The sequence below is a fragment of the Hyla sarda genome, chromosome 3, assembly GCF_029499605.1.
Source record: "Hyla sarda isolate aHylSar1 chromosome 3, aHylSar1.hap1, whole genome shotgun sequence".
In the NCBI taxonomy this organism is placed as follows: Eukaryota; Metazoa; Chordata; class Amphibia; order Anura; family Hylidae; genus Hyla; species Hyla sarda.
The window spans coordinates 212,181,138-212,197,745 of record NC_079191.1 but is presented as its reverse complement, the minus strand read 5'-3'; the positions used below and the strand labels follow the sequence as shown (position 1 = coordinate 212,197,745).

General features: G+C 42.7%; 1 protein-coding gene across 1 annotated transcript in view; it reads right to left on the bottom strand.

Annotated features, from left to right (window-relative positions):
• LOC130362079 (cytochrome b5 reductase 4) overlaps nt 1–16,608 on the bottom strand; it is a 270,381-nt gene that overhangs the window by 14,198 nt on the left and 239,575 nt on the right. The window contains exon 15 of the mRNA XM_056566016.1: nt 9,399–9,563. Coding sequence (XP_056421991.1) covers nt 9,399–9,563 — 165 coding nt within the window. The remainder of the gene's footprint in view (nt 1–9,398; nt 9,564–16,608) is intronic.

Genomic DNA, 16,608 nt, shown 5'->3' with positions numbered 1-16,608 from the left:
TCAGGGCGTACCTGAACGCCCTGTGTTGTTACAGGGGTACTCCGGTGAAAACCTTTTTTCTTTTAAATCAACTGGTGGCAGAAAGTTAAACATATTTGTAAATTACTTCTATTAAAAAATCTTAATCCTTCCTGTACTTATTAGCTGCTGAATACTACAGAGGAAATTATTTTCTTTTTGGAATGCTCTCTGATGACATCACGACCACAGTTTTCTCTGATGTTATTATAATAATAACGCTTTATTTATTGTTGTCCTTAGTGGGATATGAACCCAAGTCCCCAGCACTGCAAGGCAGCAGTGCTAACCACTGAGCCACCATGCTGCCCTTAGCATGCATCTGCTATGCATCTGCTATGCATCTGCTATGCATGGTTGCTAAAATGGACAGAGATGTCAGCAGAGAGCACTGTGCTCGTGATTTCATCAGTGCTCCAAAAAGAAAGGAGTTTCCTCTGTAGCATTCAGCAGCTAATAAGTACTGGAAGGATTAAAGGGTACCTCTCATCAAAAAAACTTTTGATATATTATAGATTAATGTATGCAGAATAACTTTACAATTGCATGTTATTAAAAAATATGCTTCTTTCTTTTTAATTTTCCACTTTGAAGAAATTACCACTAGGGGTCTCCCTACCAGTCCTGGCAGCAAGCATTTCAGACTCCTGCTGGAGTCCTAAACACTATGAGCTGCCAGTCTGCTTTGTTCACAAAGGAGAACACTCAGAGCTGCCAGTCTGCTTTGTTCACAGCCTGTTTGGCTGTGAACAAAGCAGGCTGGCAGCTCTGAGTGTTTAGGACTCCAGCATGAGTCAGAAATGCTTGCTGACAGGACTGATCGGGAAAAATACAATAGAAAGCAGCATATTTTTCATTAACATGCTATTGGAAAGTTATTCAACATTCATTAATCTAAAATATATCAAAAGTTTATTTGATGAGAGGTACCCTTTAACCCCTTAAGGACCCAGCCATTTTACACCTTAGGACCCGGCCATTTTTTGCACATCTGACCACTGTCACTTTAAACATTAATAACTCTGGAATGCTTTTAGTTATCATTCTGATTCCGAGATTGTTTTTTCGTGACATATTCTACTTTAACATAGTGGTGCAATTTTGTGGTATCTTACATCCTTTCTTGGTGAAAAATCCCAAAATTCAAAGTTCAGCAGCAATTTTCCAATTTTTCACAACATTTCCAAAATCACAATTTTTCAGGGACCAGTTCAGGTTTGAAGTGGATTTGAAGGGTCTTCATCTTAGAAATACCCCACAAATGACCCCATTATAAAAACTGCACACCCCAAAGTATTCATAATGACATTCATTCAGCATTTTAACCCTTTAGGTATTTCACAGGAATAGCAGCAAAGTGAAGGAGAAAATTCACAATCTTAATTTTTTACACTCGCATGTTCTTGAAGACCCAATTTTTGAATTTTTACAAGGGGTAAAAGGAGAAAATGTATACTTATATTTGTAGCCCAATTTCTCTCGAGTAAGCACATACCTCATATGTCTATGTAAATTGTTCGGCAGGTGCAGTAGAGGGCTCAGAATGGAAGGAGCGACAAGGGGATTTTGGAGAGTACGTTTTTCTGAAATGGTTTTTGGGGGGCATGATGCATTTAGGAAGCCCCTATGGTGCCAGAACAGGAAAAAAAAACACATGGCATACCATTTTGGAAACTAGACCCCTTGAGGAACGTAACAAGGAATAAAGTGAGCCTTAATACCCCACAGGTGTTTCACGACTTTTGCATATGTAAAAAAAAAAAAAAAAAAATTCACTAAAATGTGTGTTTCCCCCCAAATTTCACATTTTTGCAAGGGTTAATAGCAGAAAATACCCCCCAAAATTTGTAACCCCATCTCTTCTGAGTATGGAGGTACCCCATAAGTTGACCTGAAGTTTACTACGGGCGAACTACAATGCTCAGAAGAGAAGGAGTCATATTTGGCTTTTTGAGAGCAAATTTAGCTCGGGAGCATGTCACATTTAGGAAGCCCCTATGGTGCCAGGACAGCAAAAAATACCCACATGCCATACCATTTTGTAAACTAGACCCCTTGAGGAATAAAGTAAGCCTTAATACCCCACAGGGGTTTCACGACTTTTGCATACGGAAAAAAAAAAAATTTCACTAAAATGTGTTCCCCCCCCCCCCCAAATTTGGCTTTTTGAGAGCACATTTTTCTCTGGGGGCATGTCTCATTTAGATAGCCCCTATGGTGCCAGGACAGCAAAATAACCTCCACATGGCATACCATTTTGGAAACTAGACCCCTTGAGGAATGTAACAAGGGGTACAGTGAGCATTTACCACCCCACTGGTGTCTGTCAGATCTTTGGAACAGTGGGCTGTACAAAATTTTTTATTTGCACAGCCCACTGTTCCAAAGATCTGTCAGACACCAGTGGGGGGTAAATTCTCACTGCACCCCTCATTACATTCCGTGAGGGGTGTAGTTTCCGAAATGGGGTCACATGTTGGGTTTTGTTTTTTTTGCGTTTGTCAAAACTGCTGTAACAATCAGCCACCCCTGTGCAAATCACCTCAAATGTACATGGCGCACTCTCCCTTCTGGGCCTTGTTGTGCGCCCCCAGAGCACTTTGCGCCCACATTAGGGGTATCTCCGTAGTCGGGAGAAATTGCATTACAAATTTTGGGGGGCTTTTTTCCCTTTTACCTCTTGTCAAAATGAAAAGTATAGGGCAACACCAGCATGTTAGTGTAAACAATTAATTTTTTTACACTAACATGCTGGTGTAGACCCCAACTTCACCTTTTCATAAGGGGTGAAAGGAGAAAAATCCCCCCAAAATGTGTAAGGCAATTTCTCCCGAGTACGGCGATACCCCATATGTAACCCTATTCTGTTGCCTTGAAATACGACAGGGCTCCAAAGTGAGAGCGCCATGTGCATTTGAGGCCTGAATTAGGGATTTGCATAGGGGTGGACATAGGGGTATTCTACACCAGTGATTCCCAAACGGGGTGCCTCCAGCTGTTGCAAAACTCCCAGCATGCTTGGACAGTCAGCGGCTGTCCGACAATACTGGGAGTTGTTGTTTTGCAACTGCTGGAGGCTCCATTTTGGAAACAGTGGCGTACCAGACGTTTTTCATTTTTATTGGGGAGGGGAGGGGGGCTGTGTAGGGGTATGTGTATATGTAGTGTTTTTTACTTTTTATTTTATTTTGTGTTAGTGTAGTGTAGTGTTTTTAGGGTACAGTCACACGGGCGGGGGATTACAGCGAGTTTCCCGCTGCGAGTTTGAGCTGCCACGCAAAATTTGCTGCATCGCAAACTTGCAGCCTGATACTCACTGTAAGCCCCTGCCCATGTGAATGTACCCTGTACATTCACAGGGGGGGGGGGGGACTCCAGCTGTTGCAAAACTACAACTCCCAGCATGCACAGTCTATCAGTGCATGCTGGTAGTTAGTTTTGCAACAGCTGGAGGCACACAGGTTAGGAAACACTGAGTTAGGAAACAGACAATGTTTCCCAACCAGTGTGCCTCCAGTTGTTGCAAAACCACTACTCCCAAACACTCAGGCATGCTGAATGTAGTAGTTCGGCAACATCTTTAGAGCCAGATGTTGCCGAACTACAACTCCCAGCATGCTTGGAGTTGTAGTTTGCAACATCTGGAGGACTACAGTTTGCAGACCACTAATACAGTGGTTCCCAATCTGTGCCCTTCCAGATGTTGCAAAACTACAACTCCCAGTATGCCAAAACTGTCCAGGCATGCTGGGAGTTGTAGTTCTGCAACATCTGAAGGGCCAGATGTTACAGAACTACAACTCCCAGCATGCCTGGACAGTAAGGGCATGCTGAGGATGTGTAGTTTTGCAACATCTGGAAGGGCACAGTGGTCTCCAAACTGTGGACCTCCAGATGTTGCAAAACTGCAACTCCCAGCATGCCCAGATGCCAAGGGCTGTCTGGGCATGCTGGGAGTTGTAGTATACAGGGTCCCAATACAGCAATGCATGTCTCTTTACGGCGACGTGCATTGCTGTAAAGGGCCCGACCGCGTCTGAAGATCTACTCACCTGTCGCCGCCGCCGCCGCCGTCTTCATCGCCGGGATCCGGGTCTTCAGGGACGAGGTAAGTACCGGGGCCGGGCCCCAGCACTCCCCCGTCCCCCGCCGCGTCCTCCGGTCTTCCTCCCGTCCTCTCCGGACTTCCAGGAGCCGGGCAGGGCGGGAGGAAGTAACCGCCCCCCCCCGCGATTGGTCGGTTAGCTAACCAACGGATCGCAGGGGATCAGAGGAGGTGGCCGGCTTGCCACCTCGCTCCTATACTCCAGCATGGTCCTGGCTGTCTGTGACAGCCGGGATCATGCAAAATTACCGGGCGGTCGGCTCCCAGAGACCCGATCAGCCCGGTATCGCCGCAGATCACAAGGGCGATTTCCCTTGCCTACATGGCCCCCCTCGGCGTTTGCCCTGGATCCCTGCTGAAAGATTTCAGCAGGGCTCCACTTCCGATCTGCGCCGGGTGAGCGGCGGAGACCAGGAAAAGACCATGACGTATGCATACGTCATGGGTCCTTAAGACCCAGGGTGTGATGACTTATGCATACGTCATGGGTCCTTAAGGGGTTAAGATTTAATAGAAGTAATTTACAAATATGTTTAACTTTCTGCTCCCAGTTGATTTAAAATAAAAAAGTTTTTCACCGGAGTACCCCTTTAATGGGTTAAACCAACCCATGCTCCACTGCCGACAACTTCCTCTCTGTGGAACGCAAGAGATGTGAGTATCCGGAAGTGACACCCCTCCCAAGGCCAAGCGTCAGGTATGTGCGTACCAACTGTGGAACGCATAACAATAAAATAATCCTGAATAATAAAATCTATAATGGTGATATAGATATGGTATAATTCAAATAGTCCTAAAAGATATCCATATATACACTATGTATAATATAAATAAATCAAAACTTCCCCACAAACTGTTTTAATAGGTATACAGATGGAAGGGGATATATAATTATTAAAAATATCTATAATCATTAGAGATGAGCAAAGTTACAGTGATTTGATTAGTCACAAACCTCACGGCTCGGCAGTTGCTAACTTTATCCTGCATAAATTAGTTCAGCTTTCAGGTGCTCCGGTGGGCTGGAGACTCTCTCCTAGGACTGTATCCACCTTTTCTAGCCCACCGGAGCTGACGTATCGAATTACTGTAACTTCGCTCATCTCTAATAATCATATACAAAAATGTCAATATTGAAATTTTGATTTATATATTACATATAAATGGATATCTTTTAGGACTATTTGTATTATACCAGGCTTTTGAGGTAATAATTATAATACTATCACCATTATAGATTACATAAGGTTTTTTATAAAGGTTTGTTATTCAGGATCATCTTATTGTTATGCATTCCACAGTTGGTACACATGTACCTGACGCTTGGCCTCGGGAGGGGCGTCCCTTCTGGATACTCACATCCCCTGCGTTCCACAGAGCGGAAGTTGTCGGCGGTGGAGCGCAATGTTGGAGAACGGGCGCCCGAAACTGACGTCACCCGCAGCTCAATGCGGAAGTCACTGTCGGCATGGACAGGTGAGAATGTTTTTTTTCCAGGTATATATTAATGGTAATTTTGGTGATATTTATGCCTGACGAAGGAGGTAGTTCATAACCTCGGAAACACGTTGCTACATTTAATAAATACTCTGGAAGAAAAGAGCAAGGAATCATTATTGACGGTGCCGATGGAAGTTGGAATATTTATTGGATACGAGTGAATCGGGAGTTGGATTAAAACTATATCCGGTCCCCCCAATCTAAGTCTTCCATTATCTGTGGTTTTATTCCTCCTTATGTATCTCTTCCCCCTCTGAGCACTGGCTTTTTTGTTATTTTTTCTACCATTATTACTTTATAAAGTACTGTATACTTAACTCTTTTCATTTTAGAATGTAAAAAGCCTCATGAGATTTACTCAAAAATAGGTTTTTACACTGTTAGAACATTTTGTCCCAGCAACGAAAGATGTAGAGGAGGCCGTTGGAGGGCAACCACCCAGCAACCGGACCCCTACCTCTTCCTTTGTGCAAGGAGGAGCACTGCCAGAGCCCTGCAAAATGACCTCCAGTAGGCCACAAATGTGCATGTGTCCACTCAAACAGTCAGAAACAGACTCCATGAGGGTGATATGAGGGCCCGAAGTCCACAAGTGGGGGTTGTGCTTACAGCCCAACACCGTGCAGTACTTGGGAATTTGCCAGAGAACACCAAGATTGGCAAATTCGCCACATGCGCCCTGTGCTCTTCACAGATGAAAGCAGGTTCATGTGACAGAGTCTGGAGACGCCGTGGAGAATGTTCTGCTGCCTGCAACATCTTCCAGCATGATCGGTTTGGCGGTGGGTCAGTAATGGTGTGGGGGGCATTTCTTTGGGGGGCCGCTAAGCTCTCCATGTGCTTGCCAGAGGTAGCCTGACTGCCATTAGGTACCGAGATGAGATCCTCAGACCCCTTGTAAGACCATATCCTGGTGCGGTTGGCCCTGGGTTTCTCCTAATGCAAGACAATGCTAGACTTCATGTGGCTGGAATGTGTCAGCAGTTCCTACAAGAGGAAGGCATTGATGCTATGGACTGGCACACCCGTTCCCCAGACCTGAATCCGATTGAGCACATCTGGGGCATCACGTCCCGCTCCATCCACCAACGCCACATTGCACCACAGACTGTCCAGGAGTTGGCGGATGCTTTAGTCCTGGTCTGGGAGGACATGCCTCATATGAAGCATGCCCAGGAGTTGTAGGGAGGTCATACAGGCATGTGGAGGCCACACACACTACTGAGCCTCATTTTGACTTGTTTTAAGGACATTATATCAAAGTTAGATCCACCTGTAGTGTGGTTTTCCACTTTGATTTTGAGTGGGACTCCATATCCAGACCTTCGTGGGTTGATAAATTTGATTTCCATTGATCATTTTTGTGTGATTTTGTTGTCAGCACATTCAACTATGTGAAGACAAAAGTATTTCATATGAATAGTTCATTCATTCAGATGTGTTATCTTAGTGTTCCCTTAATTTTTTTTGAGCAGTGTATGATGGTGTTCATAAGAGAGAACTGTTTGGCCTATGTTTCTAACTGACATATCAGTAGCTGATGGTTACATACATTCAGAGGAGAATAAAAAAAATATAAACATCCACATGTGACCCCATTACAGAAAGTACACCCCCTGAGGAAGGTGTACAGGGGTAAAGGGACATTTGGAATGGATGGATGTTTCATAAATTTATTTTCCTGGAATGGATAAAGTGTAGTTTGTGAAAAATAAAAATTGCTATTTTTTCTTCTGATATGCCAATTATGTTCCCAGAAAGATGACCCAGACCATTTCCAGAGGAAAAATTGGGCCCAACCCAAACCCTATGCTCTGCTTGATCATTCTGGGAATGTTTTATGTGTGGCTGGCCTTAAAATGTTGCCTGCAAATGTGCACAGTGCTCTCTCCTCCCCTTGCAAACCTCCAATGCAAGTGACTTGGTGACCCATGACCCATTTAAAAAAAAAAAAAAAGTTATGTGAAGGTTTTTTGGGGGGTTTAAAATTTGGAAGACAATGTACTGTGGACAGGTACAAATGATGGGAAATTAAAATGAGCTAAAAGGATTATTATGATAGACTAAGTGGGTCATCACTGCTAAGACCAGTTAGTGGGGCCTGGAACACTCACTGAAGAGAGATAACACTGCTCTGGATAATACACAGGTGAAGAGGTGTGCAGTGGTCGAACATTTAAAGCCTATCCTATGGATAGGAGATACATTTTTTTTTTAGAATTACAATACCCTGTTAAGAAGAGCCCACAAAAACTGACCAATGGAATGAATGAACCTGCAGTGCATATTAAATATGAAAACCTTAAATGGGTACTCTGGTGAAAAACTTTTTTTTTTTTTCAAATCAACTGGCTCCAGAGAGTTAAATAGATTTGTAAATTACTTCTATAAAAAATCTTAATCCTTCCAGTACTTAACAGCTGCTGTATGCTCCAGAGGAAGTTGAGTAGTTCTTTACAGTCTGACCATTGTGCTCTCTGCTGACACCTCTGTCCATGTCAGGAACTGTCTATGGGGTTTGCTATGTGGATTTGCACCTACTCTGGACAGTTCCTGACACAGGCAGAGGTGTCAGCAAAAAGTACTGTGGTCAGACAAGAACAACTCATCATCTTCTGTCGTATACAGCAGCTATTAAGTACTGGAAGGATTAATATTTTTTCATAGAAGTAATCTACAAATCTGCTTCACTTACTGGCACCAGTTGATTTAAAAAGAATAGTTTTCCATCGGAGTACCCTTTTCATTCTTTTGTTTCTCATAGCACAGATCCACCATGCCCCTTATAAGTATAGTCACATGTTTCACATGTACCAGATAAGGCCACAGATCCTGATTTGAAAAAATTTTTTTCCCACAGGATAAGGGATAAGTGTCTGATCCCCTGCACGGGCCCCCGCATTGCCACTCTATGTGAGCGGCTAATGCGCGTAGCGTCCACCTCTCTGAGGTTGATGGTTTGCCCCCTCCACGCCCCCTCCCCATACAGTAAGGGATAAGTTCTCTTTTGCTGCTGTCCTTTAACGGCTGTGATGACAGCTTTATCCTTAAAGAAATCACACAAATATTTACGTTCCATTAAGATTTTTTTAACATGTAAACACATTTCTAAACTTTGTAAATTCTATAGTGGCATTGGGCATAACACTTTCACTACTATTCCCAGTATTTATTAGCTACATCATAAGGCAAGCATTCCCTGCAAAACTGTGGGAATGGAGTGGGGAGATAAAAACTGGTGTACTGAGGAAAAGATGACAGAAGCAGGGCACAGAGGATAAGGAGGATTTGGGAATTAAAGAAAAAAATTATTGGTAAAATAAGGGTATTACATTACTATATTTCAAGCACAGAAAGTGTCCTTTAACATGAATCTATCACAAACCTCATCACTACTTAAATGCAAAGAGTACAAGCCAGAAGCGGCTAAATAAGCAGATGGAGTGATGCAAACAGAATTACCAGAGCTCTGGCAATTAAGTCACACCCCAGTGCACTCAAGGTAAAAACTATTTCTGCCAGATTTGGAATTCACTTTTGGCAAATTCGACAAAACAAAGAAAGGCAAATTAATTTGCTCAACTAGAATCCTGGTCAGATATGAGCCCACAGCTCCATTTATTATTCACATGTACAGAATTCCCCTTCAACAATTGGTACCCTCCAGAGAAGAGGATAAGCTCACCAGATTTTGACCTCCCTCTGGTAAATGAAAGTAGAGCCTGTCTCATTGTAATACTGAGGTAAATCACATGATAGATCCTGTTATAATTACCTTAATCCTTGGTCAACAAAATCATTTGGACCACAAACACATATAAAAACAGAGGAATCTTCTTTACTTCGTGATAAAGCCTCTAAAAGAAGGGAAGATGATATTTGGCCTTTATGTCCAACCCATGATTCAGAAGGTTCAGAAAGGATAAATTGAGTGTCAAACCTGAAAAAAAAAAAAATATTGATTAGACAGTACTGTACTGAATAGGCATAACAGCATTGCTTGGTCTGTCACTTGACGTATGATATTAGGATGTTACATAGTACGGATAAGACAAGAATTCTTAATTTCCACATCTACATTAACTTTATTTTTCTGTCAGAATTTGTCTAAGCCTTTTTTGAAGCCCTCCATTGTTTCTGATATGATCAGTGGTAGATTGTTCCACAGATTCACAGTTCCCATTTTACAGAAGGCTTGTCACCTCTGAAATCTAAATATATATATATATATTTTTATTTTATTTATTTATTTATTTTATTTTATTTTTTAGTGGCCCCTTATCTGTTTGAGTGAGTTTTACGTAGAGAACATTTTTACCATGCTTTTGTACTGGCCATTTATATACTTAAAGGGATGCTCGGGGAACAAAACCCATAGCCCATACTTTTCCTCTTACCAACCTATTTGTCTAAATATCATTCATTGGCTATCCACTGTGCCTATGTTCAAGTCCCTCTCTGAAAGCAGCCCCCATCCTCATGAGAGACACAGACCACCTGTGAGAACAGAGCTGCAATGACAGCTTGGAAATGTAGCATTCATGCTAAAGAGAAAGGAAGGATGGCAAAGAATATCAAGCAGCCAGAGAAGACAACAGGGGCCACAGAAGCCATGCAAATCAGGCAGAATCATTTTCAGGGAACATATTCAGGTAGGGTGGTGACTTTGGAGATTTTTTTTACATTTACTTCCCTGGAGCACCCCTTTAAAGAAGTTGGTCATGAACCTCCTCTAAACATCACTTCTACACAAATTAAAATGGGTAATGTGGAAATGTTTTATTTTATTTTTTTCAAATCAACTGGTTCCAGAAAGTGATAGAGATTTGTAAATTACTTCTTAATTAAAAAACCTTAATCCTTCCAGTACTTATCATTTGCTGTATATTACAGAGGAAGTTGAATTGTTCTTTTCTGTCTGACCACACTGCTCTCTGTTGACACCTCTGTCCATGTCAGGAACTGTCCAGGGCAGGACAGGAACAAATCCCCATAGCAAACCTATCCTGCTCTGGACAGAGGTGTCAGCAGAGAGCGCTATGGTCAGACTGAAAGGAACTTGACAACTTCCTCTGGAGCATATAACAGTTGCTAAGTACTGAAAGGATTAAGATTTTTTTTAATCAGAAGTAATTTAAAAATCAGTTTTAACTTTCTGGCACCAGTTCATTTGAAAAAAATAGTTTTCCACGGGAGTACCCCTTTAACCTTTCCAGGACTTATCAGCTACTGTATTCTCCAGAGGAAGTTGAGTTGTTCTTTTTAGTCTGACCACAGTGCTCTCTGCTAACACCTCTTTTGGTTACCAGTAACTGTTCAGTGTAGGAGCAAATCCCCATAGCAAAACTATCCTGCTCCATACAGTTCCTGACATGGACAGAGGTGATAGCAGAGAGCACTGTGGTCAGACTGAAAACAACAATACAACTTCCTGTGTAGTATACAGCAGTTGATAAATACTGGAAGGAATAAGATTATTTAATAGAAGTACTTTACAAATCTTTCTGGCACCAGTTTTTTTTTTTTTTTTTTCCATTGGAGTACCCCTTTAATTATTTTTATTGTTTCTTATAACGCAGATACTCCATGCCCCATAAGTATAGTTGCATGTTTTGTACCAGATAAGGCCACAGATCCTTCTCTAAAAGGGACTTTTTTGCTCCCCCAAGGACATATGATGCATGTAGGTTTTTAGTTTACATTTATCCACATTGACCCTCATTTGCCAAGTGGATGCAAAATATTCAGTCAGCTTGTAACTTATGCGTCTTCCATAGATTGTACTTTACTACAAAGCTTGGTGCATCTGCAAAAATAGAACTCTTTCTCCATATAATTAAAGGGAAACTGTCACCTGAAAATTCATGTGTAAAGTGCCGACTGTGTTATAAAGGTCTCAAGCAAAGAACACAAATAATACCTTCCATGTTGCTGTCCATGGCTTTAATCTGCTAAAAAGAAAGCAGTTTTATTTAAAATCCCAAGGAGCAAATCCCCATAGCTTTGGCTGCCCCATAGAGATGAAAACGTCAGCTCAATTTCTAAAGAAGCACACCATCATTTTGTTTGATTTTTATAGGAAATGGAAACAAATTGATTTCACACCAAATAATGTAGATTTATTTGGGACATTCTTATTCAGATTTTACAGAGGAATATGTAAATAAAAAATTCTGACAGTTTTTGACCTTCCCAATATAGATGAGAAAGTTTGAAATGAAAGTTTAAAATAAATACCTTGTTGGCAACCTACCTGGCTACCTATACCTAAACAACATTACTACCAACCTTGTTAGGTAGCCAGGTAGGTAGTACAACTTCAGAGCCCGGTTAGCGGTGTCGGAGGCGCACAAGAGAGGACCGGAGTGGGAGCGGGTGCCGGGACCGAGGCCAGAATCAGAGCTGGAGCTGCTGGAAGAGGTGGAGGGGCGGAGCTGTGGCGCAAGAGTCAGGTAGCGGGGGTTTGAACTGAAGTGGAAGCCCCGGAGTGTGAGAGGCTCTGGGGGGAAATCGCTGACGGAAGAAGGTAAAGCTGGGAATGGGGATAATACACCCCATAGTACTGATATGCCCTTTGATATTTCCCACTTGTTAAGCAGCTATATATGAATATTTAAAGGCATCTTGTGCTTTCCAGACTAGCTTCATTGGAATCTGAATGTGCAGAGCTCAGTAGTTGTTTGATGGCAGCTTATGGAAAAATCCCTAAATGTAGACTGTTTGCAGTAGTGATATACAATGGTTGCTTAACCTCTTCAGGACATAGGGCGTATGGATACGCCCTGCATCCGAGTCCTTAAGGACCGAGGGCGTATCCATACGCCCGTGGGAATTCCAGCCCCCACCGCTAGCCGGTTGGGGACCGGAGCCGGATGCCTGCTGAAATCGTTCAGCAGGCATCCCGGCATATCGCCCAGGGGGGTCATTATGCCCCCCCATGTCGGCGATCGCCGCAGATCGCTGGACAATTCAGTCCAGCGATCTGCGGCGATTCCGGGTCAATCGGGTCTCCAGTGACCCGATGACCCGGAATTACTGGCTGTTCGGGGCCCCGAACAGCCAGAGCCTGCAGGGGGTGAGGTGGCACTGGTGCCACCTCACGATCGCCCTGATTCGTCGGCCGGATTACAGGCCGACCAATCAGGGCGCCTGCTGCGGGTGTCACTCCCGCACCCGCTCCGCCCCTCTTCTGGAGGACGTGAGCGGGTGCGGGACGTGCACCCCGGGTGCTGGGGACCCCGATCCCCGGCGCCCCTGTTGGGATCGGGGCCCCAGGAGCAGCGGCGGTGGCGGACTGACCTGCAGCGTCTGGATCGTTGGAGGTGAGTGACAGCCTCCTGCTGTTGCTTAGCAACAGCTCCCAGCATGCAAAAAGGGCATGCTGGGAGCTGTAGTTATGCAACAGCAGGAGGCAGACCACCACAACTCCCAGCATTCCCTTATGGGCATGCTGGGACTTATGGTTTTGCAACAGCTGGAGGCACATTCTTTCTATGGAAAAGTGTACCTTCAGCTGTTGTATAACTACAACTCCCAGCTTGCACAAACAGCTAAAGTGCATGCTGGGAGTTGTAGTGGTGCATCTGCTGGTTGCATAACTACAACTCCCAGCATGCCCGTTGGCTGTCGGTGACTGCTGAGAGTTGTAGTTTTGCAACAGCTGAAGGCACACTGGTTGTGAAACTCAGAGTTTTACCTAACTCAGTGTTTCACGACCGGTGTGCCTCCAGCTGTTGCAAACTACAACTCTCAGCAGTCACCGTACACCATGCACCGTACATGCTGGGAGTTGTAGTTTTGCAACAGCTGGAGGCACACTGGTTGTGAAACACTGAGTTAGGTCACAAACTCAGTGATACATAACCAGTGTGCCTACAGTTGTTGCAAAACTGCAACTCTCAGCAGTCACCGACAGCCAACGGGCATGCTGGGAGTTGTAGTTATGCAACAGCTGGATGTCCCCCCCAATGTGAACGTACAGGGTACACTCACATGGGCGGAGGATTACAGTAAGTATCTGGCTGCAAATTTGAGCTGCCGCAAACTTTCTGCTGCAGCTCAAATTGCCAGCGAGAAACTACTGTGAACCCCCGCCCGTGTGACTGTACCCTAAAAACACTACACTACACTAACACAAAAAATAAAATAAAAAGTAAAAAACACTACATATACACATACCCCTACACAGCCCCCCTCCCCTCCCCAATAAAAATGAAAAACGTCTGGTACGCCACTGTTTCCAGAACGGAGCCTCCCGCTGTTGCAAAACAACTCCCAGTATTGTCGGACAGCCGTTGACTGTCCAGGCATGCTGGGAGTTTTGCAACAGCTGGAGGCACCCTGTTTGGGAATCACTGGCGTAGAATACCCCTATGTCCACCCCTATGCAAGTCCCTAATTTAGGCCTCAAATGCGCATGGCGCTCTCACTTTGGAGCCGTGTCGTATTTCAAGGCAACAGTTTAGGGTCACATATGGGGTATCGCCGTACTCGGGAGAAATTGTGTTACAAATTTTGGGGGGTATTTTCTGCTTTTACCCTTTTTAAAAATGTAAAATTTTTGGGAAAACAAGCATTTTAGGTAAAAAAAAAAATTTTTTTTTACATATGCAAGAGTTGTGAAACACCTGTGGGGTATAAAGGTTCACTTAACCCCTTGTTACGTTCCCCGAGGGGTCTAGTTTCCAAAATGGTATGCCATGTGGGTTTTTTTTTGCTGTCCTGGCACCATAGGGGCTTCCTAAATGCGGCATGCCCCCAGAGAAAAATTTGCTTTCAAAAAGCCAAATGTGACTCCTTCTCTTCCGAGACCTGTAGTGCGCCAGCAGAGCCCTTTTCACCCCCATATGGGGTGTTTTCTGAATCGGGAGAAATTGGGCTTCAAATTTTTAGGGGTATTTTCTGCTATTACCCTTTTTAAAAATAAAAAATTTTTGGGAAAACAAGCATTTTAGGTAACATTTATTTTTTTTTTTTTACATTTGCAAAAGTCGTGAAACACCTGTGGGGTATTAAGGTTCACTTTATCCCATGTTACATTCCCCGAGGGGTCTAGTTTCCAAAATGGTATGCCATGTGGGTTTTTTTTGCTGTTCTGGCACCATAGGGGCTTCCTAAAGGTAACATGCCCCCCAAAAACCATTTCAGAAAAACGTACTCTCCAAAATCCCCGTGTCGCTCCTTCCCTTCTGAGCCCTCTACTGCGCCCGCCGAACACTTTACATAGACATATGAGGTATGTGCTTACTCGAGAGAAATTGGGCTACAAATACAAGTAAAAATTTTGTCCTTTTACCCCTTGTAAAAATTCAAAAATTGGGTCTACAAGAACATGTAAGTGTAAAAAATGAAGATTGTGAATTTTCTCCTTCACTTTGCTGCTATTCGTGTGAAACACCTAAAGGGTTAAAACGCTGACTGAATGTCATTTTGAATACTTTGGGGGGTGTAGTTTTTATAATGGGGTCATTTATGGGGTATTTCTAATATGAAGACCCTTCAAATCCACTTCAAACCTGAACTGGTCCCTGAAAAATACTGAGTTTGAAAATTTTGTGAAAAATTGGAAAATTGCTGCTGAACTTTGAAGCCCTCTGATGTCTTCCAAAAGTAAAAACACGTCAATTTTATGATGCAAACATAAAGTAGACATATTGTATATGTGAACAAAAAAAAAATGTATTCGTAATATCCATTTTCCTTACAAGCAGAGAGCTTCAAAGTTAGAAAAATGCTAAATTTTCAAATTTTTCATCAAATTCACAGATTTTTCACCAAGAAAGGATGCAAGTATCGACAAAAATTTACCACTATGTTAAAGTAGAATATGTCACGAAAAAACAATCTCGGAATCAGAATGATAACTAAAAGCATTCCAGAGTTATTAATGTTTAAATTGACAGTGGTCAGATGTGCAAAAAACGCTCCGGTCCTTAAGGCCAAAATGGGCTCCGTCCTGAAGGGGTTAAAAGAGTCAGAATTGAATGTCTGCACAGTATATCTCTAACAAGTTAAACTGCCTTCTCATTTGTTGACCTGCTTACTTGATATATAGCTCTATAGGAGCATATGAAATACACTGTGTAGCCCAGACTTGCCGCACTGTAATTTGAATGGGCAGAGTCTGATGAATTATTCAACAGCAGCTGATATATTGGTGGTGTGTGATATACTACCTACTGGAGAGTCTGTAAATAAAAGGTGTGGAAAAAACGCTTGGTAGAGATGCTGGTTCACAGAAGGTTAAACTAAGGAAAAACCTATAGAGGGACATTTATCAATGTTTGCTTATGTATTCCTTTTTTTAGTAATTTTTTCCTTACTTTTTTTTGCTTATGTGTGACTTATTTATCAACTGGTTTCAGCCTGTTGATAAATTTCTTTCACGTAAGCAATTTTTCCTTTTTTACTTTGGTAGTAGCTTTTTCTGCTCCATGTCTGAGCTGGAGTAAATTTAGTCAATTTTTAACGCTGTTGCGACTTTTTTTTGCGCAGTTGCGACTGTCGCAGTTAATAAATACCTGACTACCCGTAGTCCATTTTAAAATTATTACTACATAGTAAATTTTAGGAAAACTTGCTTTTCTCGCTTTCCAGTCAAAATGTCGCAATTGCGACAATTTTGCGACAATTATAGTAAAGAAAACCTGACTAAACCTGTTGATAAATGTCCATAATAGTATTTAAAAAAAAAATAATTCAATTACTTTTGGGAAAATCCCTTAATGTGACGCCTGGAGTGTCTGGGTAGCGATATCTTATGCTAAAAAGTGTTTGGATTCAACGCCAGTACAGTATATAAATTTGAAAAGATAGAACTTGAGAAGTTGCGCAGTAGTAGGAGATACACCTGTGGCGTGTGATATACTAACTAGTGGAGAGCCTGAATCTGGGAATTGTTTGCTGGGAGCTATTGGGACACAGAAGGTTAAATCAAGAAAAAAATGCACATGGTTAAATAAAATGTAATACCTTCTAGGAAAGAT